The sequence below is a fragment of the Rhodamnia argentea genome, chromosome 4 (genome assembly GCF_020921035.1).
Source record: "Rhodamnia argentea isolate NSW1041297 chromosome 4, ASM2092103v1, whole genome shotgun sequence".
Lineage (NCBI taxonomy): Eukaryota > Viridiplantae > Streptophyta > Magnoliopsida > Myrtales > Myrtaceae > Rhodamnia > Rhodamnia argentea.
In genome coordinates, this window is record NC_063153.1 from 21,115,515 (window position 1) to 21,142,761 (window position 27,247).

The following is a 27,247-nucleotide window of genomic DNA, read 5'->3' on the forward strand; positions in this document are numbered from 1 at the left end:
AAATTAGTGAGATATGGTTTCTTATAAACCATGTCTGATTAAATCTTTAGGAAGATAAAGTTTCTTAAAAACTTTATCTCATTAAGTTTATTTTGAAAATTCAAATCAAGAGAATCAAATCAGAATATTCTTAATCTGGTTCAAATCTCTCATTGCATATCTACATGTTTTTTTCACATATCTCACGTTCCATGCATATCTATTCTGCATTATTTCATTTATCTAGCCAAATTCACTTCATATATTTTCGAGTATCATATATTGCATTCCATATTTTTGAAATATCACTTGCATATCTTTAAGTTGTGTTTCCAAAAAATAAAAATCTGCTCGTTTGAGATATTGCTTTATCTTTTGATCGCATCATATTTTCGTATACCATTTAGTCCTTCATCCATATTTTTGGAAATTAGCATATATCATCCATGCATTCATACTTTTGTATATCCCATTGGTTGTCTTCCATGTTCTAAAAATAACATTTTGCACATCTACATATCATATCTATTCGCATGTCGCATGTTCACTTTCTATGTCATATTTGCTTGCCGTACATTTTTATATCATTTTTTTAATATGCCATAGTCATTCGCACGTCATATAGAAAACATGTTTGGATTCGTTCATCTTAGGCTAATTAATTTTATTGCATGGGTCATTTAATTTAAATTGCATGTCTTTTAAATTAAGCATGAACTTTCGCATACGGTTCTTGCATGTTGAATCTAATTGATTGCATATTCGTTCTTATGCCACCCACGTTATCCATGTCATGCATAGTTAGAGTAGATTGCCTTGCGTTTTACGACATATACGGATTAATGCCATGTCATCTTGCATGCTTTAATTGATTAGTTAATTTTTGTATATAGGTTAGTCTTGCATGTCATACATTGCATCCATTCTAAATAAATGAAAACATAAAAACACCTCGTTCGAGCCTAAATTCAATCAAGCTTGAGTCGTCGATTTAGGACATCTCATGGAATTAAGGTACCGAAAGGGCATTAGCTTTAATTAGTTAATGTAACCAAATCCCCGAACCCATTTTTCTCTGGTGCGCAGAAATAAAATAGTTCTCCCTCTATTTTATTAAGGTTTCTAATCAACCTTCCGTAAATGGTTAGTGGCGACTCCGAATTTGAAATCATTTGAGTTAACTAATGTTGCGATTTGGTAGGGCTTGGGAGAGTCCGTATTAGGTTAGTTAAATAATTAACCTGATAATCCATTTGCCTAAAAATTTATTTTTTAGGTCGCGACAAGTATCAGAGGTTTCTCGTTTTGATTTGATCAGTCACGAAAGGCACACTTAGATGAAGAAACCCGCAATTCTTCTTCAAATTTGTGTTTTGTCAAATCGAATTTTAATTTGTTTGCCGTGAAGGAAGCTACCATTCTCTTCTTGATCGTAGCTTCTCTCGGAATGCTTCATGGCGACAACGTTCTTCCCTTAAACCACGACCACAGCTTTTTCTGAGAAAAGCAACTATCTTTCTGAAGGTTTCTCTTTTAGAATAGTTTTTGGCTTGATGTGGGCGACCACGAAACATCATATTCTGAGCTACTCATTACAGCGACATGACATTACAAAGATATCAATCATCTGCATTCTGCATCACCACCCTTATTCTTATCTGCAAATATGTGGTCCTAGGGATGCCATATAAGGAAACGGTTCTTCGACTTCATGTGAGGATGCAATCTATACATAAACAGAGGCTGTTCCTTCCTTTGTTCAGTGGATTCAGTCACAAATATGGCTTTTGCCGCATGTGTGTCTCTCTGCGTGTTTGCAAACGGGTGTTAAAGCTTTAGATTTGCCGATTTGAGCGGCAAGAATTGTTGTAATATAACGCGGAAGCTAACCCAGATCTTGCAAATAAGTCAATGCGAAAAACCACGAGAAATAACGAGGAACGATAAATGACACCAGGAATTACGTGGTTCGGTCCGAATATCGGTACCTACATCCACGGGAGAGCCAGCAAGAACAATCCACTATAATCGGAGAATCGGATTTACAATCGCTCAATACGCTCGTGTTTCCCGCACCTAGATTATACCCAAACCCAAAGTGTTCACAAATAAACAACTTACTTGGATATAACAAAATATAACTCACGAAGCACAAATCTTCTCTCTTTAGACTTCTTCGCGCGATCGGAAGAGCATCTCGGCAAAAGAACAAGACTTTCTCTTTGTCCTCCCCCCTTTCTCTTTTTTTCTTCTTTCTCTTCCTCTTTGTTGAGATGAGAAGCCCCTTGAGGAACGTCTACTTTGGCTCTTCTGATGGGGATAGATAAAAGAAAGAAATCCTTCTTTCTTTTACTCCATGGGCTCCACAATAGAATATATTATTTAAGCCCCTCTCTTGATCTACCATTACTCTCTGACGATGGCTTTCTTTTCTATCAGACCAAAATCTTGAGTAATGATCAAACGTGGTCCCCATATTTTGTCTTGTGGTGCCAATAACAATTTTTAAACTCGAGACATATTTAACAAGAATGTTGAGCATATGAGTTTCCTATATCATATTTGAAGTTTTTTTAAGATTTATGTACAAATAATGTTTCCTTCACTTTCTTGAAATACAAGAAAAAAACATCCTAGTTCTATTGCAAACCAAGACAAATCCCAGATACCTACAAAATAAAACAACCTCCAAATAATAAGAGAAATCATCAGAACAAGATTATAGGTCGTCACACGCTCAAAAAGCAAAATTATGACTTCTTCACACCAAAATTGACGGTCTATCACCAAACGTGTCTTTAGTAATAAGTACACAACGAGATCTTCATTTGTTGCTATGGCTTTATCTTTTGGTTGTGTGCACGTAGGTTTGGCATCCCCAAGACCATCACCGAGCAGAATAAAAGGTTAAACAAGCACAAATCTGACACCTATGAGAGCAAAATCCTTACGAAGCTCCTCCGATCTCTTTCGAAATTGAACTTGCTCACCAACGAAACCCGAGGAAAGCTAAACACTATAAATATACACACGAAAAACTCCAAATCTAAACTAGATCGAGATAAAAATCTCCTCGACAATGAGAGAGAGAAGCTTCCAAATCTAAACTAAATCGGAAGAGAGAAGCTCTCAAGCGGGAGGAAAGTAAGAAAACGAAATAAAGAATAAAAAAAGCTCTACAAAAAAGAGAAGAGAGCGAAAGGTGTAGCTCAAACCCTCCCCTCCATTGAGGTTGGAGAAGAAAGTGTGTGAAAATAAGGAGAGAAAAGGAGAGAAGAGGAGAGAGAGAAACTAGGGCCGGCTCTATCTTCCTATGATGAAAAGTAGCATAGTGAAGAAAGATGAAATTTTTATGTCCTGATATTAGACTGTCAATAGATAGACTTAGTGTCATAGTCTCCGAGGCCTTCCCACAATGTTAGAATGATTGGCTAAACCAATTACCATAATTTTCTACGGTGCTTCGGCCAAGCAATTAGAGATACATCAACATCGTTCCTTTCCTTTTCTTTCGAATACGGACATGTAAGAACCTGTGGCCTTGACCTACATAGACCAACTGCAAACGTTGCCACCCCCAAATGGTCCACAAGATCAATTTACATTTGAAGGTATGATCAACAAAAAGAAATGATCATAAGTTGGAGAAGGGACAGCCAAGATTGTCCCAATCAATCTGACCTGTTAAGTTGCTTCCCAGGAAGAAAGAGCAAGAAAACCGAGTCATGTGACAAAACTAAGCATGTTACATACTCGGATCACTGGCTCCACTTCATTCAGAAGACATGGCAAAAGAATTCTTGAGATTGTTTCAATTCTTCCTCGCATGACATATGTAAAAAAAATTGTTGGCAAGTAATCTCTTTAGTTTGATTTTCACTTTTTTTAACATTGGTAGAGCTCGACTCCATGTTTAAATCTCTAGAAAGAGAGTTTCGGAGTAATAACTCCTCCATTTGGCGACTCGAACATAAATATTGTCACAACCAATTCAACCTTTTACTGAAGGCTTGACGAAGACTTAAAAAGGATTGGTAGATATCTCTTAGCTGCAAGTATGTAACTCAAGTCTCGCAAATGTCCTAGGATGATTCTTGGAGCTTTACCGTATGTGTGGGGGACCGCCTGTCGACCATTTTCTGGCGAGTGAGTCTCGTCTCCGTTTGGTCCTAAACAGGTCTAGGTCGCACATGTAACATGTCCTGCTTGAGCCATGACATCCTTTGATCATGTAAAGTAGCCACACTCTCTTCATGAAGATTGTTGTCGAATCACTTTATTCGCACAAACATGTATTCGTGCAAATTGGTGTCGAATCAATTCATTCGCTCGATATGTATTTGTGAAAATTATTTGTGGAGTCACTTTATTCGCACAAACATGTCTTCGTGCAAATCGTTGTCGAATCACTTCGTTCACACAAACCCGTACTCGTGCAAAGTATTGTGGAATCAATTTGTTCGCACGAACATTTATATCACGTTCAAAGAGCATGAATTCCATTGACATGGGAGAAATAACTTCTGCACTGACGCTAATCAATATGGAGGCATTTGCCTTGCTATGCCTGTTACGCCCTGACTCTCGAGCCCGCGACATCCCTACCAAATCACCACAAGGTCACGAAGGATAACGTCTCGGGCGCATTATCGACCTTTCAACTATATACGCATGCAGAAACGATTTACTCCCAGACAACATATAAACAAACAGGGATAGCCTAGCAGGAGATACATACCAAGACAATTAAACAAAAAGTGACATATACAGCTACAAGATAACAGATGAGTCTTAACCATACCGAGCTACAGAAATAAATACAACCCAATACTTCGGGGTAGCTCACTAAGACCTTAAAAGGTTATCGGGTCAATAAGATTAACTTCTCATATACTCCAAAAGACTACCCTCATAACTTCGCCTTGGTATCTGTAAAGCTCCATCACTTGGGATCTGAAAATGGTTCCCATAACAGGGTGAGATATAAATATCGGTGAATCAAGCCTAAGCTCGATTAGAACACTGATTTGCCTATAACATCCTAAACACGAGGATTATAAAAACCATGATATAAACATATATCCAGCAATCATATCACGTGGCAATAATCATCCACATGCATACTTACCGACTTTCAGCCACACATAATGCAATGCTTGACTCAACTCAACAGTCACATCGGACAACCAATTGAATAAAGCATCACACTCACAAGTATGCACTGGACACCACACAAGTCCATTTATTAACGATGATCACGCCCTTGGTGCCATAGTGATGAGGATCCACGCGATCGGCGTGATCGACTCTCACAATTAATGCGATCACGCACTCTTTTAGCGAGACCAGGCTATGTTCCTTTTCCCTCTCGGCAACGGCTACTACAAGCAGTGTATCCAGTGCACCCTACATGGCACGGCAATTAGGCATCCCTATACGAGGCTTCAGTCCATCACGAGCAGCGGCCGCCATCCGATAATCCCTTAAAGCCGTACGTACCATATGGGGCATGAATTATCGTGCTTCTGGCAAGTCGTGTGGTTCCATAAAAATGGTACGGTGTGTACTATGTGTACAGTACGGACTTGCCAGGAAAACCCATCATCGTTCCTTCATATGACCATACAGCACACCCGACACATCAATCAATTTATTCTTTTTGATTTAGGCCGGATGCTCACATAAACGTGCTCAAAGACTCGGCCCAAGGTCATTTTCATGCTAAAATATGTCTTTGATCTTGCACATGGTCATATGCATATGCAGACTACCAAATAGACGCTGCAAAGACACACGGGACAATAAACTCCCAAACGAATGTCAATTCACTCAACGAGCAATCAGGATACTCAAATCAACATTTCAACAAGGCGGTCCGCCCAAATAAGGTCATCAATTCAATACAAATAAACCAATTCAATTAGGCCACATAAAGGTTCAATTTCATGCCGAGTTATTGATTAGCCGAGTTTGATTTATAATCGCCAATCGATCGCTCGTCCTTAACTTATCGCTCGCTCGCAATCAAATCACAACATACAGTCAAATTCTTCTAACATCAAATAGCCACAGACAATTCTAATTTAATCGATTATGGCCATTTACCCTAAACCGGGTTTCTAACTAATCCGACCATAGTCAAATCTACCTAAATGCCCTACCGACTAGCTAACTAATCCTAGACGCAATTAGCACCCTAATCAAGGATTAGGGTCAACTCACCAAAAACGGTGGTCGAGGTCGGGTCGGCACCATTTTTTAGGCCAAGGCCGAAAATCACTATTCATGTCGAAAAATACTGTTCACGCCGAAAACACTATTCACCAGCGGTACTGTTCCGACGATACTATTCACGATCGAAACAGTGACGAGCTTGGCGGTGAGATCGTTGCAAACGGCAGCAGCTCAATGACTGGAGATCCGGCGAGCGGCGGAGGCTGGAAAATAGAACCAACAGAGTAAAAACAGGAAAATCGGAGCTGAGTTGAGGGAAATTCGATCTCATGGATCGAGGCAAGGCTGGGGAAGGCTGGGGGACTCACCTTGTCACGCCCCGACTCTCGAGCCCGCGACATCCCTACCAAATCGCCACGAGGTCACGAAGGATAACGTCCCAGGCGCGTTATCGACCTTTCAATTATATACGCATGCGGAAACGGTTTACTCCCGGACAATATATAAACAAACGGGGATAGCGTAGCGGGAGATACATACCGAGGTAGATAGTCAAAAGGTGACATGTACGGTTACAAGACAGCAGATGAGTCTTAACCCTACCGAGCTACAGAAACATATACAACCCCATACTTCGGGGCGGCTCACTAAGACCTCAAAAGGTTACCAGGTCAATAAGGTTAACTTCTCATCTACTCCAAAAGACTACTCTCATAACTTGGCCTTGGTATCCATAAAGCTCCATCACTTGGGACCCGAAAGTGGTTCCCACAACGGGCCGAGATATAAATCTCGGTGAATCAAGCCTAAGCTCGGTTAGGACACCGATTCACCAGAACCTCCTAAACACGAGGATTATAAAAATCACGATATAGACATATATCCAGCCATCATATCACACGGCAATAATCACCCACATGCATACTTACCAGCCTTCAGCTACACATAATGCAATGCTTGACTCAACCCAACAGCCACATCGGACAATCAAGCGAACACGCATCACACTCACAAGTATGCACTGGACACCACACAAGTCCATTTATTAACGATGATCGCGCTCTTGGCGCCACAATGATGAGGATCCACGCGACCGGCGTGATCGACTCTCACAATTAATGCGATCCCGCATTCTTCCGGCAGGACCGGGCTACGTTCCTTTTTCCCTCTCGGCAACGGCTACTACAAGCGGTGTATCCAGTGCACCCCGCACGGCACGGCAAGTAGGCATCCCTATACGGGGCTTCGGTCCATCACAAGCTGCGACCGGCATCCGATAATCCCTTAAAACCGTACGTACCATACGGGGTATGAATTATCGTGCTTCTGGCAAGTCGTGTGGTTCCATAAAAATGGTACGGTGTGTACTATGTGTACATACGAACTTGCCAGGAAAACCCATCATCGTTCCGTCATATGACCATACAACATACCCGACACATCAATCAATTTATTCTCTTTGATTTAGGCCGGATGCTCACATAAACGTGCTCAAAGACTCGGCCCCAAGGCCATTTTCATGCTAAAATATGTCTTTGATCTTGCACACGGTCATATGCACATGCGGACTACCGAATAGACACCGCAAAGATACACAGAACAATTAATTCCCAAGCGGACACCAATTCACTCAACGAGCATCCAAGATACTCAAATCAACATTTCAACGTGGCGATTCGCCCAAACAAAGTCATCGGTTCAACACGAATAAACCAATTCAATTAAGCCACATAAGGGCTCAATTTCGTGCCAAAGTCATTAATTAGCCAATTTGATTTAAAATCGTCAATCGATCGCTCGTCCTTAACCTATCGCTCGCTCGCGATCAAATCACAACATACAGTCAAATTCGTCTAACACCAATTAGCCACAAACAATTCTAATTTAATCGATTATGGTCATTTACCCTAAACCGGGTTTCTAACTAATCCGACCATAATCAAATCTACCTAAATTCCTTACCGACTAGATAACTAATCCTAGGCGCAATTAGAGCCATAACCAAGGATTAGGGTCAACTCACCAAAAACGGTGGTCGAGGTCGGGTCGGACACGATTTTTGAGGCCGGGGCCGAAATCACTATTCACGCCGGAAACACTGTTCACGCCTGAAACACTGTTCACCGCGGCACTGTTCCGGCGGCACTGTTCACGGCCGAAAACAGTGACGAGTTCGGCGGTGAAATCGCTGCAAACGGTAGCAGCTCAGCGATTGGAGGTCCGGCGAGCGACGGAAGCTGAAAAACAGAATTAACAGAGGTAAAACAGGGGAAACCGGGCTGAATTTGGGGGGAAAATCGATCTCACGGGCTGAGGCGAGGCTGGGGAAGGCTGGGGGACTCACCTACAGGTCGAGGACGACCTTCGGGACCAGCTGGGGGCGACGGATAGCGGACGGAAGCGGCCGAACAGCGGTGGTGCAGAAACCGGCACAGAAACAGAGGAAAACGAGCAGAACAGGGGAGGTCCGATCGGGGCTCAAATCAGGCTCTACGAGCGGCGGCCGGCCACCACAAGCTCCGAGGGACGAGATAGGACTCTAAGGAGGTCGTCGGTGGCGGTGGTGAGCGGCGGAAGGCGGCGGAGACGGCCGGAACAGCAGCTGCAACTCAGGCGACGGAAACAGGGCAGACGGGTTTCAAATCTGTTCCGAGGCTGTTCGCGGCGGTTCGAGGCGGTGCACCGCGGTGGGTCGAAGTCTGGAGGTCGAAGGGAAGGTGATGTGGTGGTGGATGGTGGTCGGAAGTGGTGCGGAGCGGCTGGAGCGGCCCGGGCAGCCCACGGACGCGAAACAGAGCAGTCCGGCGTCGGGGCTGTTCTGGGCTTCCCGGCGGTTCTGCGGCGGCCGGAGGTGGAGGCGGTGAGGTAGCGGAGGAGGCCGGTTGTCGGAGGAAGTGGCTGGAGGTGGTGGGTCGGCGAAACACAGCAGCAGAAGGCGTCGGGTGAAGGGAGTAGCGTTGCAAAACCAAAGAAGAAAAGAGGAAGAAGAAGAAGAGAAGAAGAGGGGGAGAGAGAGAAAGTCACGTGGGCATTGACTGGTGGGTGGCTGAGGATTGACTGAAGATGGGGTCCACAAGATATTTTAAATATCTTGTCTTATGTGTATTATTGAGGGAAATTCGGTAATTTGACAAATCGGGACTGATCGGATTTTTGGCTCAACCGCTTGGGAATAAAATTTGAATTTCTACGGGCTAGGTTCGGTCCGGGAAAAGTTTAGGCGCAACGAATGAAAAATCCTTAGTCGCGATGACCATGATTTCGAGACCCAATCGAAATCGAACGACATTTCGCGACTCGTCCAAAAATCGTCACTTATGTCCTTGCGATCCAAAAATTTGCGCCGACTAAAATTCAATTTCTTCCTTTTTATTGAATTCGGGCAATTTACAAAGTCGGAATTTCCCGGGCGTCACACACCTACAGGTCAAGGACGACCTTTAGGACTAGCTGGGGGCAGCAAAGGACGACCGGAGGCGGCGAAACAGCGGCGGACAGAACCGCAGCGCAGAAACAGGGGATTCGGGCAGAACAAGGGAGGTCCAATCGGGGCTCAATCCGAGCTCAACGGCGGTGATTGACTTCCGATGACCTTGGGGGATGATGCGGGGTCTAAGATGGTTGTTGGGGGTAATCGGCGACCGGCAGAAGGCGGCGGAGAGGCCAAAACAGCGACCGTAGCTCGGACGACGGAAAACAGGGAACGGCAGCTTCACTTCTATTCTGGAGCTGTTCGCGGCGGTCCGACGAGGTACGCTGCTGTCGGACGGAGGTTGAGGGTCGAGGGGAAGATGTCGGGTGGCTGATGGCGATCGAAAGAGGCGCGGGGCGGCCGGGCAGCTTGAGCAGCCCACTGAACCCGAAACAGAGCAGGTACGCCGGGGCTTCTGTGGGCTATTCGGCGGTGATGAACACCGGCCTGGATGGTGGTGGCGGCGGCGAGGAGCAGTGGACCGAGGAGTAAGGTGGTGGATGGAGGTGATGGTTCGACAAAAACCGCCAAGGAAGAAGATGGTTCGGTGATGGGGGAAGGGGTGTTCACGCGAGTGCAGAGGAGATGGGGAGCAGATGTGAGGGAGAGAGAGAGAGAGAGGAGAGGGAGGAGAGAGAAGGCTGAGTTGACTGGGGTTTGAATGGTGGTTGGGCTGAATTGACCAAAAGTGGGGCCCACCCATCTCTTCAAATTAATGGTTTTTGTCTCACACGCATAATATCCAAGGGCGAAACGGTCTTTTGATAAATCGGGACTGATCGGATTTTTGGCTCAACCGATTGGGAATAAAATTTGGATTTTCACGGGCTAGGCTCGGTCCGAAAAAGGTCTAGGCGCGAGGATTAGAAATCCTAAGTCGCAACGACCACGATTTCAAGACCCAATCGAAATCGAACGACATTTCGGGACTCGTCCAAAATTTGTCACTTTCGTCCTTTTGATCCAAAATTTGCACCAACTAAAATTCAATTTTCTCCCTTTTTATTGAATTCGGGCAAATTACATGATTTGAATTTCCCAGGCGTCACAATGCCTCCACTATTCCTCCAAAGAGAGTTGATCTTCTCTTTCTTCAATCAAATTTCAAAGATTGGAAGTATGGTAAGTTTCCGATTGATTTGATCAGTCGTGGAAGGCCTAAGTGGTACAAATGGTTCACAAATTTAGATGAAGAAACTCACAATTCTTCTTCAAATTTCTGTTTTCGTCCAATCGAATTTTAATTTGTTTGCCCTGAAGGAAGCCATCACTATCTTCTTGATCGTCGCTTCTCTCGCACCAGACAATTTTTTGAGAAAAGCAACTCTCTTTCTGAAAGTTTCTGGTATCACCCTTATTCTGAGTTGCTTATTACAGTGACATAACATTCAAAGAATCAATCATCTGCATTCTGCATCACCCTTATTCTTATCTGCAAATATGTGGCCTGGATCATCCAAAGGTCCCAGGGATGTCATGTAAGGGAACGGTTTTTCGAGTTCCTGTGAGGATGAATCTCCTATATCAGAATTGAAGATTCTTCTGAAGAATTATGTACTGATATTAGACTCTTAACTGATGCACCAAGTGCCATAGTCCAAGACCTTCACAATGTTAGACATGATTGGCCAAGATCAACGACCATAATTTCCTAAGGTGCTTTTGCCGAGCAATCGAAGATACATCGACATCTTTCCTTCCCTCTTATTTCAAATATGGACATGTATGAACGTGTGGTCTTGACCTACATAGACCAAATGCAAACAGTGTCACCAACGGTCCGCTGGTGTATCCCTGAATTCCCTAGACACAGCATGTCAACTTCAAACGCTTCTGTTATAATCTTATCTGAACCTGCACATCACCTAATGCTTGAGGAAGATGCTTGAAATGAGCAATAGTGTCATAAGTGCATTTACAATTCGTCTTCCTACCAAAATAGTCGCAAATGATTTCGATCTAGCAAATAATTTAAGCACAATGAGCAAGCAGCAGTCTTGCTTTACATTTGGTTGCCCTTTTTTGTTCGAAAACCAATGTGCCTTTATGATTGTCGTGTGTTTCTACGCAGAGATCAATTTTCGTTTGAAGTTACGACCGCCAAATAAGTTGGAGAAGGGAAAGCCAAATTTGTCCGAATTAATTTGACCTGTTAAGCTGCTTCCCAGAAACAAAGAGCAAGAAAACCAAGTCATGTGACAAAACTAGGCATGTTACATACTCGGATCAACTGCATTCACAAAACATGGCAAAGAATTCTTGAGAATGTTTCGATTCTTCCTCGCCTGACATGGGCGAAGAATTTGTTGGCCGAGTAATCCATTTATGTTGGCTTTCATTTTTTAACAATGGAGGAGTTGAGCAATGTACATTAGGAGGATGGAGAAACGCCGCGCCCATCGGTGTCGATGTATTAGGGCGCGATTAGTTGGGCCATCCCATGATGTGGATTTTGATCCTATCCATCGTGTCCATGGCCGCGGTGAGGACTTCCCCGATGTCGCCTTGCCTGCAGCAGTGTATTAGCCCTACAGAGCACACATTTGAAGGCAGTAGGGTTTTGCCTTCTAATCTCGAGACCGCAAGCAGGTGGCCCGCTGCATTGGCCTCCTCGTGGATGCGTCCAAGCCCGGCGCGGTCGGCTGCCGATCCTTTGGTCACGGAGAAGATGCAGATGAAGCCCCGCCCGGGGGAACAAGCCGGATCAATTTCTTCAAGACTATGAGCCATAGAATGTTGTCCTATGATTTTTTGACTGATTACCTCTTCGGTTCGTTTGATGTCCATTCTGAACCGTGTTTCTTCCGGTTCGGTGACTAATTCTACCGAAACCTCCATGATTCCCGGTAAAAACCATAATCTTATCCCATGAACCATTTGGACAGTTATTGTCTGGTTATGGCGCTTCCGCAAACTAATTTCTTTTCCTGTGGGGATATTCTTGCCCTTAGTGAAAGAAAGACAGGAATTAATATACTCGCCATGCCAGGAATTAGAAGCTACATTGACATGAAGCTGTTAAAATCATGAATAGATCTCAAGAGCTTCACGAAGAATTTTAATGGAAGAGAGAACTTACCAACGTGATGATCTGTTCGGTTTGGATGTTGACAAAGATGAGGGGAATTCCTGAGGAAACTGCTGCAGAGAACCAGGCCATGGACCGGGTTGTAGTGGCCTCGACGGTGTGTTCACCTGGCAGGGGCATAAACAGAATGGAGCTAACTACCGGAGACCGCTGGTCAGGCAAGTAGGTCCCGACTTTCGTCTTCCAGTCGTATCTCACTCCTTTCTTCTTGAATCCTCTGGCTTCCACGTTCACCACCCGCCTGCTCATTTCTGCATCGTCAGATGAAAAGTCCTCATCTTATCGCTTTGCACAATACACGACCCGCGCTTGTTCAAATGAATGTTCTATGAGGTATATATATCTAGTGGCCATGATTCCCTATCAGGACAATTGCCAAGACAGATTTAGGAAGAAAGGCAAATGTTACCTTGCAATTCAGTACATTGTTCCAGCGTTAAATCCCCTAGAACCACCACAGGTCAATCGTCTGTGGCGGCTTTTATTGTGAGCTTCCTCTGGAGCATCGAGCCCTTCAGAGGCGCGATGCATGCCCAGAGCTTAATCACGTGGTCGCCTCTCCTCACCTTCACCCAGAAAATCTCACCCTGCTGGCTGATCTTGCCGAGCAATTGAACTTTTTTCGCGGAATAAACAGACCGTATTAATTGAACTTTGTGAAAGAGCATCATACCCTGGACCTCTTGGGATGATTGTCCCAATCCATGATGCAGATGCCAGCAGAAAAGTTGGCTACCTTATCCAAATTGGGGAAAAGAAAACTGAAAATTACATGTTAGAGAAGTCATTCTATATAACTTCCAAGAAGATGGAGGTGAATAATTTTGATACTCTTCATTTTGTTTGTTTGCCTTTTCTATCACAATTGCATTAAGTTCCCGCCATCTTTCAAATATTGGCTGCATTTCGGGAGAAACATGTTAAACGTCAGAAAATATCAAACCGGCTCGAGGAGATGACACTTAATAATAATAAAGTTGTTTATTATTATTATTATTATTACCTAATGATGGTATTGCGTAAGTACATCCATACACTAAAGTTGTCTTCGTACCTAATTTTGTTCTTTAACATAGTTGTTGTGCTTTCACGTTAGTTAATTTAATTAAATAGCCAATTCCTCTGTCATTATCCGCAACCTATTTTTAAAAGGCAATTATTGATTCTTAACCTCCGAGAGAATGTCACCATCCGAAGGTTCCATCCGGGTTACCTTCCAGGAATATGTAATAACAACGACCAAGACTTTGCAGCATACTAATGACCAAGGCGAATAATTAGTAATCAGTGAGGCAGACATATTGATTTTTCTTTTGCCGGCCAAATCAGACTTATTAGTTGTCCTCGGCCTAGATCATTACAAAGTGAAAGTCCGACACTATTTAATTATGATCAGCCAGCCAAAAAAAAAAACTCACTTGTGGACCTTTAGAATTCATTAGCAAAATAGTTTAGTTGGCTCTAATAACTCCTCCCGCGACTATTTTAATAAAGCCAAACTCAAAACTTGTAGACCAATTCAAGGTGCAAGTATTTGATTATGCTCATCATTTGCCCCTCTTCTACAATTTCATGGCTATTTAGAAACTCTTAACTAATAGGCATGCGGCTTTACTAGTAAAGAGATTGGAGAATGGCAACGGTAGCATCATAGGTGTGGGATTCGACTCCTACACTATACAAAAAGACAGAGTAAAATTCAAAGAAAAGAGAGTTACAGATAAGACGGACAAAAAAAAAGAACTTTCGTTCAATTTTTGTTTTAATTCTGAGCAGTAGCCATTCATCTTTCTAACCTTATGTCTAGTATCGAACAAAGAAGCCTAGTTGCGACGAATTACCAATACTTGAGGACGTCTTTTTGGTCTTCTTTAAATGTAATAAACATGTTGAAAAGAACAAATACAACTACATCAAATCTTTAAATAATGAGGGGCAAACGGCGTTTTATTTTTTGACATATCTTTTAATAATGGATCGAATTTCTTGAACCATTTCTTAGATAGATATTTCATGAAGATGAATTGCCATTTTATTCGCTAAAAAGGAAAAATCGCCATTAATTATTTAATTGCAATTTAACGTGGTGGCCCAAACTTATTTACTTTTCTTTTTTTTTTTAGTTTTTCTATTTCTATGTAGAATCTAATTGCCATAATTATGATATCACATGTTTTTCTTTTTATTTTTTCTTTTGGGAATCTCAAGTATGTTAATGGTACTATGTTTTAAATTTATTGTTAGTTTTTACTCATAGAGAAATTAGTTTGGTTGAAAGAGAAATTTTCAAGTAAAATCTGTGGATTAAGCAACCTTGTCTAACAAATTTGTGGATTAATCGACAAGTAAAATCTAGAAAAAATTTTAACATCAACAATTTTTTAACATAATCACTTGTTTATAAATTATCTGAAGTTACCCTAAGCTCAAAAGTCTTAATGATCGTAACTTTCATTGAAAAATGTAAGCAACCTAAACTTTACTTTCTATTTCCCGATTCTTTGTAAATCCTCGTAAATAGTGGATCGTATCCATAAGTAACAGTCCTTTTGATTGTCTTGATTTTCCTTAATTAATATTAAAACTTACAATTCAACGGGAACAAACTTCCTTAAGTGTCAATAAATTGCCGCTTTAACATGTTTAGGCTACACAATTAAAATTGATCCCATGGCTGAGACTTTTGGACTTTAAATCCAATCAAATGAAAAAACCATCCATTATACATCTAAACTCCATCTTTTACATGGATTCAACACACATAAAACATTTATTGTTTTCGCTAGCACATACACACACGCATGAATACTCAAATGCATTGTAGCTAAGTTGGTAAGTTGTCTGATCGGAACCCTGAACAAACACTTACCGTTATAGCGTCTCCTCTTGCATGGCCTTAGGGCTCAGGGCGCTTCTTCTGGGACGAACCCACTTGCAACTCCGGCCTGCGTTCTGTCGAAGCTCTGCGGAGGAATTTCAGGACTTTGCGTACCAATTTCAGGATTAAGGGAACAAGATGGCATAGGAAAAGAAGAGCCATCAACCCAACCCATGCCAGCACCGCACCTCCAACTGTTCTATCAAAAGTATCTAGTTCGGTTGCTGGTGTGAAGACATATATGGAGATGGCATAAGTCGCCCCCGGGAATGTTATCGCAACCCACAGAGTCAGCATCGCAATCCACGTGGTGATCCGGCGCTGCTTTAGAGGAAGACCACTTATGAGAAGCATAATGATGCTAAGTGTTAGATAATGTATCGAGTTTAAACTGTTTGCGGATGTTTATCGGTTTGTTAAAGAAAAAAATAAGAAAATCTTTTGCAAATCAAGACATTGACTTGATATGTGCGGAGTTTGACCAAATAAAGGAAAACCCAACTGAGATTGACTTTCCTTGCCAAGGTACTGCACGTTGGACTCTTCTTATGAAAAGGTTAAATATAGAGAAGTTATAAGGGCACAGATATATTGAGGCAATTCGTGGGTCCCAGTTAATTAGTCAAAGTTGTTGTTTTCTTTGACTCCTTAAAAGGGCACGAACAGGGAACAAAAAGAAGAGGAGACTCCTCTAGCAGAAAGCTGCCGCACGAATAGTGGACGCGAGAGAACCGTGGGTTCTTGAATCGCACAAGAAGAACGACGACTTCGTTGGTTGTTTGATTGAGATCTTTTGGTCGCAACTTGAAGGGCGAACAGTGAAGGTCTCTCTAGGATGAAGGTGACGTTCTTGATTTAGCCGTACGTAGAGCAAACAAGATAATTATCGAATTTTTCTCTGTGAGCTTTCTGAGTGATTTCTCCGTGAGAGACTGTAAGATAATACTTGTGGGTTTGTTTTCGGCTTAATTTAGGTGCGGGAAACACTTGAGTGCATGAGCAATTGTAAATCTGACTCTTCGATTATAGTGAATTATATTGCTGGCTCTCCCCGTGGATGTAGGTACCGATCTTGGACCGAACCACGTAAATATCTGGTTTCTCGTAATTTCTCTGGTGATTTCACATTGACTTATTTGCAAGATCCGTTAGTGTTTCCGCGTTATTATATCAACAATTGGTATCAGAGCCAGGTTAGAGTTTCTACAGTTGATTTAGGGCTTTTGCTTGTCTGATCATTGTCAAGAAATTCTGTTATTGTAATTATGTCTGGAGCGAAATTTGAGATTGAGAAGTTTAACCGGAGGAATAACTTTGGGTTATGGAGTCTCAAGATGGAGGCATTATTAACGACTCAAGGTTTAGCTGAAGCATTAGAGGGCAATGATAAGTTACCCGAAAACATGAATGATGTCGACAAGGACATGTTAATGAAGAAGGCGAGAAGTATAATCATGTTGCACCTATCGGATGAGGTGTTGATAGAGATAGCTGATGAGAAGGATGCCGCAGCATTGTAGGCTAAACTTCAGGCACTCTATGTTATGAAGGGTTTGAACAATCGCTTGTATATGCTGAAGAGGATGTTTCAGTTTCGAATGGCTGAAGGCACATCTATCAGAGGCCACTTAGATGAGTTTAACAAACTCATGATGGACTTGAAGAACGTCAACGAGGCCTTGCACGATGAGAAACAAGGTATGATGTTGTTAGCATCTCTACCAGATTCTTTTGAGCATTTTATGGATTCATTATCTGCGGGGCGTACTACGATTACCTTGGAAGAGGTAAAGTCTGCTCTATTATCTAAGGAGTGGCAAAAGAAGTTACGAGAAGATAACTTGACGCAAGGTAGTGCGCAAGGTTTGTTCATTCGTGGTAGAGATGAACAGAGAGAGTTTAGAAGTAACAGATGGAAGAGCCGTTCTAAATCGAGGTCCAATGTTCGGAACCGTCGATGTTATCACCGTAATGAGATAGGGCATTATAGGAGAGCTTGTCCGAAGTACAAGAGTAAAGGAGTTAAGGTGGAGTCTCGCAGTGATGGTAATATTGTTACCATAGCTGATAGTAGTTCTAGTGATGCCGATGTTGTGTTAACGGTTGCCACGAGTTCATCGGGGGATGAATGGGTGCTTGATTCTGGATGTTCTTATCATGTGACTTCTCATAGACACCGGTTTACTACCTATCGGTGCACGGAGGGTGGTAAGGTGCTTATGGGAAACGGTGCTGTTTGTGAAGTAGTGGGGATCGGAACAGTTCAGATTAAAATGCACAATGGAGTGGTGCGAGCGTTGATAGATGTGAGGCATGTACTGGAACCGAGAAAGAACCTTATCTCGTTGAGTGCTCTTGATAGGTTCGGATACCGGATTTCTGCTGAAGGTGGAGTTATAAAGGTCTCTTGAGGTGTTCTTACTATGATGCAAGGAAAGATAGGCTGAGGGTTATATCTACTCCAGGGAAAGACAGTGATTGGCTCGTCTGCTAGATTCTCCGATACTTCGGGTGAGGATACAACACGGTTATGACATATGAGACTTGGACACGTGAGTGTGAAGGAGATGGTTATTATGAGTCGGAGGGGCCTACTAGGAGGTCATCAAATTGAGAAGCTGGATTTCTGTTATCACTATGACATCGGTAGTCGGCGGAGAGTGAAGTTCGGTGCGACAGTTCACCGGACCTCGGAGATTGTAGGTTGCATACACTCGGACTTATGGGGACCCTCTCCAGTTTCGTCTAAGGGAGGTGCCAGATATATATTGTCCTTAGTTGATGACGTTTTAAGAAAAGTCTGGATTTGTCTTCTTAAGCACAAGAGTGAGGTGCTTGGTCGGTTCAAGTCATGGAAGGCGATGATCGAAAAGCGGATAGGAAGAAAGATCATGTGCCCGAGAACCGATAAAGGGCTAGAATTCCGTTCGGATGAGCTTAGTTTGTTTTGCGTAGAGGAAGGCATAGTGAGACATCACACTATTGCCGATACACCACAGCTGTTTGGAGTTGCTGAACCGATGAACAGAAATTTATTGGAGAGAGCTCGCTCTTTACTCTCCAATGCTGGATTAGATGAAGATTTACGGGCTGAAGCAATTAATACCGCTCGTTGGTTAGTCAACGGATCACCATCACCGGAAGTTGATTGGAAAATTCCCGAGGAAACGTGGTCGGGTAAGCCTGCTAATTACACCGAACCGAGAGTGTTTGGTTGTCCTACTTATACTCGTGTGAGTGATGGCGCGCTGGAGTCGAGGGCAAGGAAGTGCATATTCCTAGGCTATGCACATGGGGTGAAGGGATACAGGCTGTGGTGCATTGTGAAAGATTCACCCGGTTTTATGTTCAACGGTGATATTACTTTTGATGAATCTGCTCTGCTTCCGAAGAGGAGTAAGGGATCAATTGAGGAGAAAGATGCGGACGGTGTTCAGAAACAGGTGGAGCTTCGGGTAGAGCCTAGAGATGTTCAGAGTACAACAGATGTGACAAAGTCTGCAGAGTCGCTAGCTTCCATAGTAGTTAACGGTTGTTCCGAGGTCATAGTTGATGAAGCTTCGAGGTGGTCAGCGGAAGTAGATGAGATAGAGCGACAGTTGTATGCAGATATTAAAATAGATAATTTGGGTGCAATAGAGACAGCTTCTGGTACGGTGATGCAGAGAGAGACTGCTAGAAGAAATTCTGTAAGTACCCCACTTGCTGCATATTATAAATTATCTAGTTTGTCACGGTGTACTTGGATGGAGGTGGAGCAATTGTCTCATGCTTCACATGCTAGTACCGTTGGTTATCCGAATTATACCATGGATAGTACTAGGCTTGATCTATCACATATAGTTGGGAAAATGTATACGATTAATCCGGATATACATTGTGATGATGTGAAGTGGATTCTCCTAATTTTATTGGGGATGACAGACGTTGGGGTATATTTTGGAGAATGTAGTTCAAGTAGTGTGGCTGTAACTAGGTTTGTGAACCTGGGTCACACAAGGAACCCGAAAGATGGTCGACTTCTGAGCAGCTATGCCTTTACTTTTGTCGGTTGTACTATGAGTTGGAAGGCGTCATTGGGAGATATTATGGTCTCGTTGACGACCGAGACCGGAAACATGGTAACAACAGAAAAAGTTGAAGAGGCGGTGTGGTCTAATGACTTGATCGGTGATGTTGACATAGGACATTCAGTTGATGTGGTGTTCGGTAAAAGTCGGAGATATCACTGGAGAATCGAGTTCATTGGTAACCGAAATTTCTGCATTAGATATAGCATGTCAAGAGAGGATGTAGCTGTGAATAAGTTTCAAGCAGTGGATAATCCTGTGGACATGTGGACCGACTTCATTTCTCTAAACAAGTTCAAGTTCTGCTTGAGCTTGATGCACGTCTGTGGAGAGTAAGAGCCCGCGGGGGCGTTGGGAGAGCAGGATGGATAATGAGCACTATAACTTGGCATTAAACATCGAGCCAAGGTGGATATTGTTAGATAATGTCTCGAGTTTAAACCGTTTGCGGATGTTTATTGGTTTGTTAAAGAAAAAGATAAGAAAATCTTTTGCAAATCAAGACGTGGACTTGATATGTGCAGAGTTTGACCAAATAAAGGAAAACCCAACCGAGATTGACTTTCCTTGCCAAGGTACTGCACGTTGGACTCTTCTTATCAAAAGGTTGAATATAGAGAAGTTATAAGGGCACAGATATATTGAGGCAATTCGTGGGTCCCAGTTAACTAGTCAAAGTTGTTGTTTTCTTTGACTCCTTAAAAGGGCACGAACAGGGAACAAAAAGAAGAGGAGTCTCCTCTAGCGAAAAGCTGCCGCACGAATAGTGGACGCGAGAGAACCGTGGGTTCTTGAATCGCACAAGAAGAACGACGACTTCGTTGGTTGTTTGATTGAGATCTTTTGGTCGCAACTTGAAGGGCGAACAGTGAAGGTCTCTCTAGGACGAAGGTGACGTTCTTGATTTAGCCGTACGTAGAGCAAACAAGATAATTATCGAATTTTTCTCTGTGAGCTTTCTGAGTGATTTCTCCGTGAGAGACTATAAGATAATACTTGTGGGTTTGTTTTGGGCTTAATTTAGGTGCGGGAAACACTTGAGTGCATGAGCGATTGTAAATCTGACTCTTTGATTATAGTGAATTATATTGTTGGCTCTCTCCATGGATGTAGGTACCAATCTCGAACCGAACCACGTAAATATCTGGTGTCATTTATTGTTTCTCGTAATTTCTCTAGTGATTTCGCATTGACTTATTTGCAAGATCCGTTAGTGTTTCCGCGTTATTATATCAACACTAAGCAATGTGACGAAGCTTATCGTGTTACATGTTACGAATCTTTTGTAAGGGAGCGCGTACTCGTCCGCCATTATGGACTCGCCCGCGGTATGGTTTTCTTTGCCTTCGAAATCTTCCTACCAAAGGCCGCCGGGCAGGGTGATACTAGCTTGGAATGCCATGGTAGCTAGCAATATTGCTACAACCATTAGCGTCTTATGCATACCATTTTGCCACTCTCTCTTTCTTTCCCTTTCGTCCTCTTCCCTTACAAGTGGTTGGAAGACGGTGATGACGCAGCGTTCAGCGAAAATAACAAGCAAATCCTTGCTTAAGAGAGAAATCTCGAAAAGTCTAATAATAATAATAATAATAATAATAATAATATCCTCTCAAAAACGTCACAAACACCTTTTATAGGGTGTTAACCCTAATCCTAACATGAAAATTACAAAAGTGCCACTAAAATAAAATTAAATCCGAAAAATACTAAAAAAATAGAAATCTCCATTTAGACGATCCTGAATCGCTAAAATCCATCATTAGTCATAGCCAAAAGCAGTGAGTATTGATCGGGACGCCGTTTCTCTTCAAACGGCCGAATTTGAGCTCGATCCAATGTCGTCAACCCGATCCATCGGTTCTAGTCGCAATACCATTTCGCCTTCCGATTGGATTTCTATCGGTCCAATCGATCCAGAAACATACTACTAATATCTTCAGCATTATTCTCCTCCACTTGAGGAAAGCTCGTCCTAGAGTTAGAATCAGAATCCGAATACATCGGTTCGGTGGACTCATGAAACTACGACAAATCAACAACATTGAAAGTATTGGATATACCCATGCTACGTGGAAGGTCTATAACATAAGCATTATCGTTGATTTTCCTGTTGACGATGTAAGGCCGGTACTTCTTCTGCTGCAATTTGTTGTAAGGTTCGGTTGGTAACCGCTCCTTACGAAGAAATACCATGACCTAATCACCTATTCCAAACACCCGCTTTCATCCGTGTTTATCCGTGGCTGCCTTATACTTCTTATTAGCCTCCTCCGGATCTGTTCCTCAAATCCAGCTTCGAAATCCACTTAGCTCCATGCAACCTATCCAGCATGTCATCAAATCTCGGAATTAGAAACTTGTGGCCGACGGTTATCTTGTTGATGGCTCTGCTATCTACACACATTCTCCAACTCCCATCTTTCTTAGGAGTTAACAAAGCGGGAACAACACATGGGCTCATGCTGTTCAGAATGTGCCCCATTCGCGATAACTCCTCAACCTTCTCTTTCAGCACCTCACTCTCCTTAGGATTCATCCTATAGTGTGGTAAATTAGGCAAACTAGCACTAGGAATTAAGTCTATATGGTGCTGAATATCGCGCATATGAGATAACCCATATGGAATCTCTTTAGGCATTAGTTCACTAAATTCTCTCAATAAAGGCCTAACTACTTCGGGCTACTCCCCCACTTGTAATTCACCCTCTATCTCGTTTGCTTATTTCACTACCAGCGCGTGAATTTGTCGAGTCTCTCTAATTTTAGCTTCAAATTTCCTTGTAACGGTAAGGAAATTACTTCATGCGATCTACTTTCCTTTGTTCTTCATGGGTAGCGATGTATATTTCACTCCATCCTTCACGAGATTATACCGATTGCTCCTCCCCGAATACCGAGCATCTACATCAAATTGCCACAGCTTCTCAAACAACACGTGACATACATCCATGTCTACCACATCACAATACAACTCACCGTGATATTTTCCAATGGACAATGGAATTTTACATCGCTCTTTCACTTGAATGTTTTCCGCTTTAGATTTAATCCATCCTAACATATATGGGTTAGGATGCTTCTCCACGGATATTTTCAGCTTCTTCACTGCCTCCTTCTCGATAATGTTCTCCATGCTTCCACTATCAATGACAACAACAAAGAACTTTCCCAAAATGGTGCATCTAGTTCGAAATAATTAATGGCATTGTGAATCAACCTCCTATTTTGGGGCTAACATCATCCTGCGCACCACACAATTTACTTCCTCCTCTTCCTCATCTTCAAAACTTTCTTTATCACCATCCGGTTCACAACAATATCCATCTTCCTCCTCTTCTCTTGCTGTCACATTGATTGTCTTTCTCTAAGGGCATTCATTAGATTTGTGCCTAGGCTGATTACCCCCGTAGCATCTTATCGTCGCTAGTTTAGCATAAGGGTTAGGGTTCCTAGTTTTCTGTATTGGTGTTCTCTTATCCCTCGGCTCGTTCATATGGCGCTTTTCTACCGCCTTATCTTCTTGACTTCTCCCCGGGTTATATCGGTTGTTGAAACTGCCCTTTTTTATCGAACTATTCGAACTGCTACCTCGATAATTTTCGTAGTCTCTTTTTCCCCTCTCTTGCTACATCAATTTTGCTTTCATCGCCATGTTTTTTTCTTTAGATAAATTTTGCAGGAATTACACTCCAATCTTATCTCATATGAAGGGTTTCAACCCATCGAGATAATCGGCCACCTATTGTCCCTCCGTCTCCGACGGATTATTCCTCTCCGCCAATCTCATAAATTTTGTCATATACTCATGTACAGTCCGGTTGCCCCGCCGGCAACGTTGGTATTGCTAGAACATTATATGCTCATAATCGGGAGGAAGGAACTCCTACTTCAGCAGTCTCCTCATCCTCTGCCAAGTTCGAACCCTTTCTTTTCCTTCTTGCTCTCTCCTATTCTACAATCTCTTCCACCATGTAGAAGCACCCCCATCAATTTACGGGCTACTAATCGCACCCTTTTCTCACTAGGGATCTCCATATAATCAAAGAATTTATCTATATTAGCAACCCAATCTAAAAATTCTTATATTCCCAGACCTCCATTAAAATAAGGGATATCGACTTTTAGTTTAAAGTCGTTACCTTCACGATCGTCATAACGTCGTCGGCCATCTCTTCTATCACGATCATCGTAACGTCCCCTTCGAATTCCTCCATAATGATTTCTATTTGCATAATCAGCACGTTCTTCATCCAAAAATTCGTTCTCCCCTTCCAAACTCTTTGAATATATAGGGTTATTCTGCCTGCGGATAGGAACAGGCCTATCGATAGGGTCGCCGCGAGTAAAATCTGCACCTGTCCTTTTACCATGCCGCCGATTCCGATTCACATCAACGTCGAGACCTTCGAATCGATATGCTATCTCGTCAAATCGCTCTTCAAAATGATGAAGGCTTTGATCAAATCGTTGATCCATGCGTTCTATTAAACGTTGTTCCAAACGTTGCGGTGCGTCGTCCCCAAGGATTAGGGCTCCGGTCTCACGAGCATCGTCACGAAGACTACCGCCAATCACCACAGGCTCTGATACCACCTAACGCAGCGTTCAAAGAAGATAACAAGCAAATCCTTACTTAAGAGAGAAATCTCCTTTAGGGTTCAAAACTCATGACCGCGCTCCGTGATTTAAGTGGGGGGACCCGGCGGTGGGTTGCTGGGCTAGTCCCCCTCTAGGTATAGTCACCGGTTGGCCCCCGGGCAAGACACCGGGCAAAACCCAGTGGGGCTGGTGGATCCTGGACTACCAAAAAACAATAACAATAATCTCCTCTTAAAAATGTCATAAACACCTTTTATAGGGTGTTAACCCTAATCCTAACACGAAAATTACAAAAGTGCCACTAAAATAAAATTAAATCCGAAAAATACTAAAACAATAGAAATCTCCATCTAGACGACCCCGAATTGCCAAAATCCATCATTAGTCACAGCTAAAGACAGTGAGTATTGATCGGGATGCCGTTTCGCTCCAGACGGCCGAATTTGAGCTCGATCCGACGTCGTCCACCCAGTCCGCTGGTTCTAGTCGCAATACTTTTTCGCATTCGGATTGAATTTCTATCGGTCCAATCGATTCAGAAACGCACTACTAATATCATCTGCATCAGGTGACCATGTTGTTCACATAGAGTGGTTGTCCGAATGGGTCGTGATTCCCTAAAGTTTGAGGACCATGAACCTTAATCTCTGAGGCCCTTCCCACGCTTTCGCCTTGTGCTAATAGGCTGAGTGCTGTGAAACCTCCGGAGTTCGTAATGTTCGAGCTTACTGCTTTATTAATCGGGAAGACCATAGTCTGCAGAGAATTAACAACAGTTACATACATTTCAAGATTTACCCTGGAACCAGTGTTCTTTCAATCATGTAGTTTTTGTAACTACTATTTGACACCTTCACAAGGGAAATCCATCCCTTGTTGAATCTCTTCTGCTATGTCTAGTTTTATGTTCCTTCTAATCTAGATAAAATTACCATGAAAATATCGAGAAGTGTAAAGTTGTAGTTAATTATATAGACCATCTACTTCTTTTCCAAATATCATAACCTGCGGGGATTTATAGATAGATACCTTTTAGCTTCCGCAATTTTTTAGGACACTCACATATCCTAGAAGGGGAAAATAATACATAGTCTCTTATCTTTGGCCTAATGTGCAATGTCATTCTTGAACTTTTGATTTGTTCAATGTGGTCTTTGAACTATTCCTAAATATTCAATTTAGTCCCTAAACTTTCAATCATGAAAGAAAGTCAAAAGTTTTCATAATTACACTATTGCTTGAATTTTAGGAAAAAAAATCATTTCAATCCATTTCCAAAATCAACAAATATATGACTATCTTTTTATTACTTTTTCGCCTTTTTGACATGTATAAATAGGACAATACGTCTTTTTAGACATATTTTAACTTATGATATCTATAATAGAAAAAGTAGAACCTCATTTAGAGTTGTATCGTGTTGATATTCCTATTATTTTTATTTCATTATACAATTTTCACTAAATCTATTGAGAAAACACAAAGCTGAAAAACTTGAAATTTTTAATCCATCTAAAAAATTAGGAATGAGATTTATATTGATATAAATACTAAAAATATATAGATATACAAGTTCTCTTATGAAAATGCTTATTTTAGAGTTGACGGGATTATGTATTGGATATAACTCTAGCATTTCTACTCTTATAGATATCACAGGCTAAAATACACTTAAATGGAACTATAGTGATATTTTTAAAGACCAAAAAAGTAAATAGATATTTTAATTTTCTTGATTTCTACTTGTAAATAGTGTTGAATGACTTATTTGACCTTGTTATGAAAAGTTGAGGGGCTGTATGGAATAAAATTGAAAGTTTAGGGATTAGATCGAACACTTATGAATTATTCAAGGATCGCATCAAAGAAATTAAAAGTTGAAATATGACATTGTATATTGGGTTAAAGTTTATGGACTACTTACGTCATATTCCCACCCTAAATCCGCCTTTTTTATTGATAAGCTCATTGAATTTGACTAGTATAGAAGCTTGGTTGAATGAGCATACCTTAGTTTGTCTATCTGCAGCAGCCAAATGCAAGATAGCGTCCCCATATTCACCCGTCGATTGATGAACTGATCATCACCCAAGATATCAATCAAAAGCTTCAAAGATTCAGGTCTGTTATGCTTCACGCACAAATGCAGGATCGTCTGGCCATGTTCGACGACGAGGTCATGCTCGAACCAAGAAATCCAACACATCCACATGGCCTTTCATGGCAACGACGTGAAGAGGGTTTCTTTCGTATTTGTCACGGACAGAACATATTTCAGGACTGGCTTTTAACAAGCTTAGCACTATGTTAAGGTACCCTTTTGCTGCCACGAGATGAAGAGGCGTAGATCTTTGAGAATCTTGCTTTCTTGCCAACTCGGCCTTCCGAGCTAGGACCTCTTCCACGAATTCCATGTGTCGGAGCATGGCTGCGATGTGCAGAGGAGTCTCGGTGTGATTCCCAGTCATGATTCGATTGAGAAGCAGCTCATCTTTTTTAAGCAACTCAAGCAAAGAAGGCACGTTTCCTTTCATGGCGGCTTGGTAGAGTTCAGACTCCGTGTTCGGTTCTCTAAAATGGGAGTTTCGGAATGCTGACTCCTCCATTCAGGGGCTTGAATATATATTGTCACCAAGTCAAAACCTTCACGTTAGGCTTGATGAAGTCCTAAAATCGATTGGTAGATATTTTTGTTATAATATTTTATAGATAATGCGATCTTACATCTGATTATTTCATTAACGTTTATTGATCGCGTTAATTTGAGTGATAATTGTGCTCACCCAAGAGTCACGACGCCCAAAAGTTACGATAACGTCTTGATGGACGACGTTATCCGAAGGGGTGCGAAGGGGAGAATTTAAAAGGGTCATCTAAGCCAAACCCTCTATCGTCAGGTTTTATTCTAACGTACATATAGAACATACGTTTCCATAAAATAAAAAAAAAGACACACCATCGCATAGAGAGGGCAATTGGCTAGA

General features: G+C 42.1%; 1 protein-coding gene and 1 pseudogene across 1 annotated transcript; both read right to left on the reverse strand.

Annotated features, from left to right (window-relative positions):
• Nucleotides 1-12,049: 12,049 nt before the first annotated feature.
• LOC115740935 lies at nt 12,050-12,962 on the reverse strand. The gene is made up of 2 exons (XM_030674586.1): nt 12,705-12,962; nt 12,050-12,640 (listed from the first exon to the last, which is right to left on the reverse strand). Exons 1-2 carry the CDS (start codon nt 12,960-12,962, stop codon nt 12,050-12,052), a joined length of 849 nt encoding a protein of 282 aa, XP_030530446.1.
• Nucleotides 12,963-15,354: 2,392 nt separating this feature from the next.
• Nucleotides 15,355-26,869, reverse strand: LOC125314847 (annotated as a pseudogene).
• Between the last annotated feature and the right edge of the window lie 378 nt (nt 26,870-27,247).

What these genes read in the sequence shown, in the direction of transcription:
- LOC115740935 (XM_030674586.1), bottom strand. Translation starts at nt 12,962, where the DNA reads ATGAGCAGGCGGGTGGTGAACGTGGAAGCCAGAGGATTCAAGAAGAAA. An exon ending in CCGAACAGATCATCACGTTG is followed by an intron (nt 12,641 to 12,704) that starts GTAAGTTCTCTC and finishes TGATTTTAACAG; the next exon opens with CTTCATGTCAATGTAGCTTC.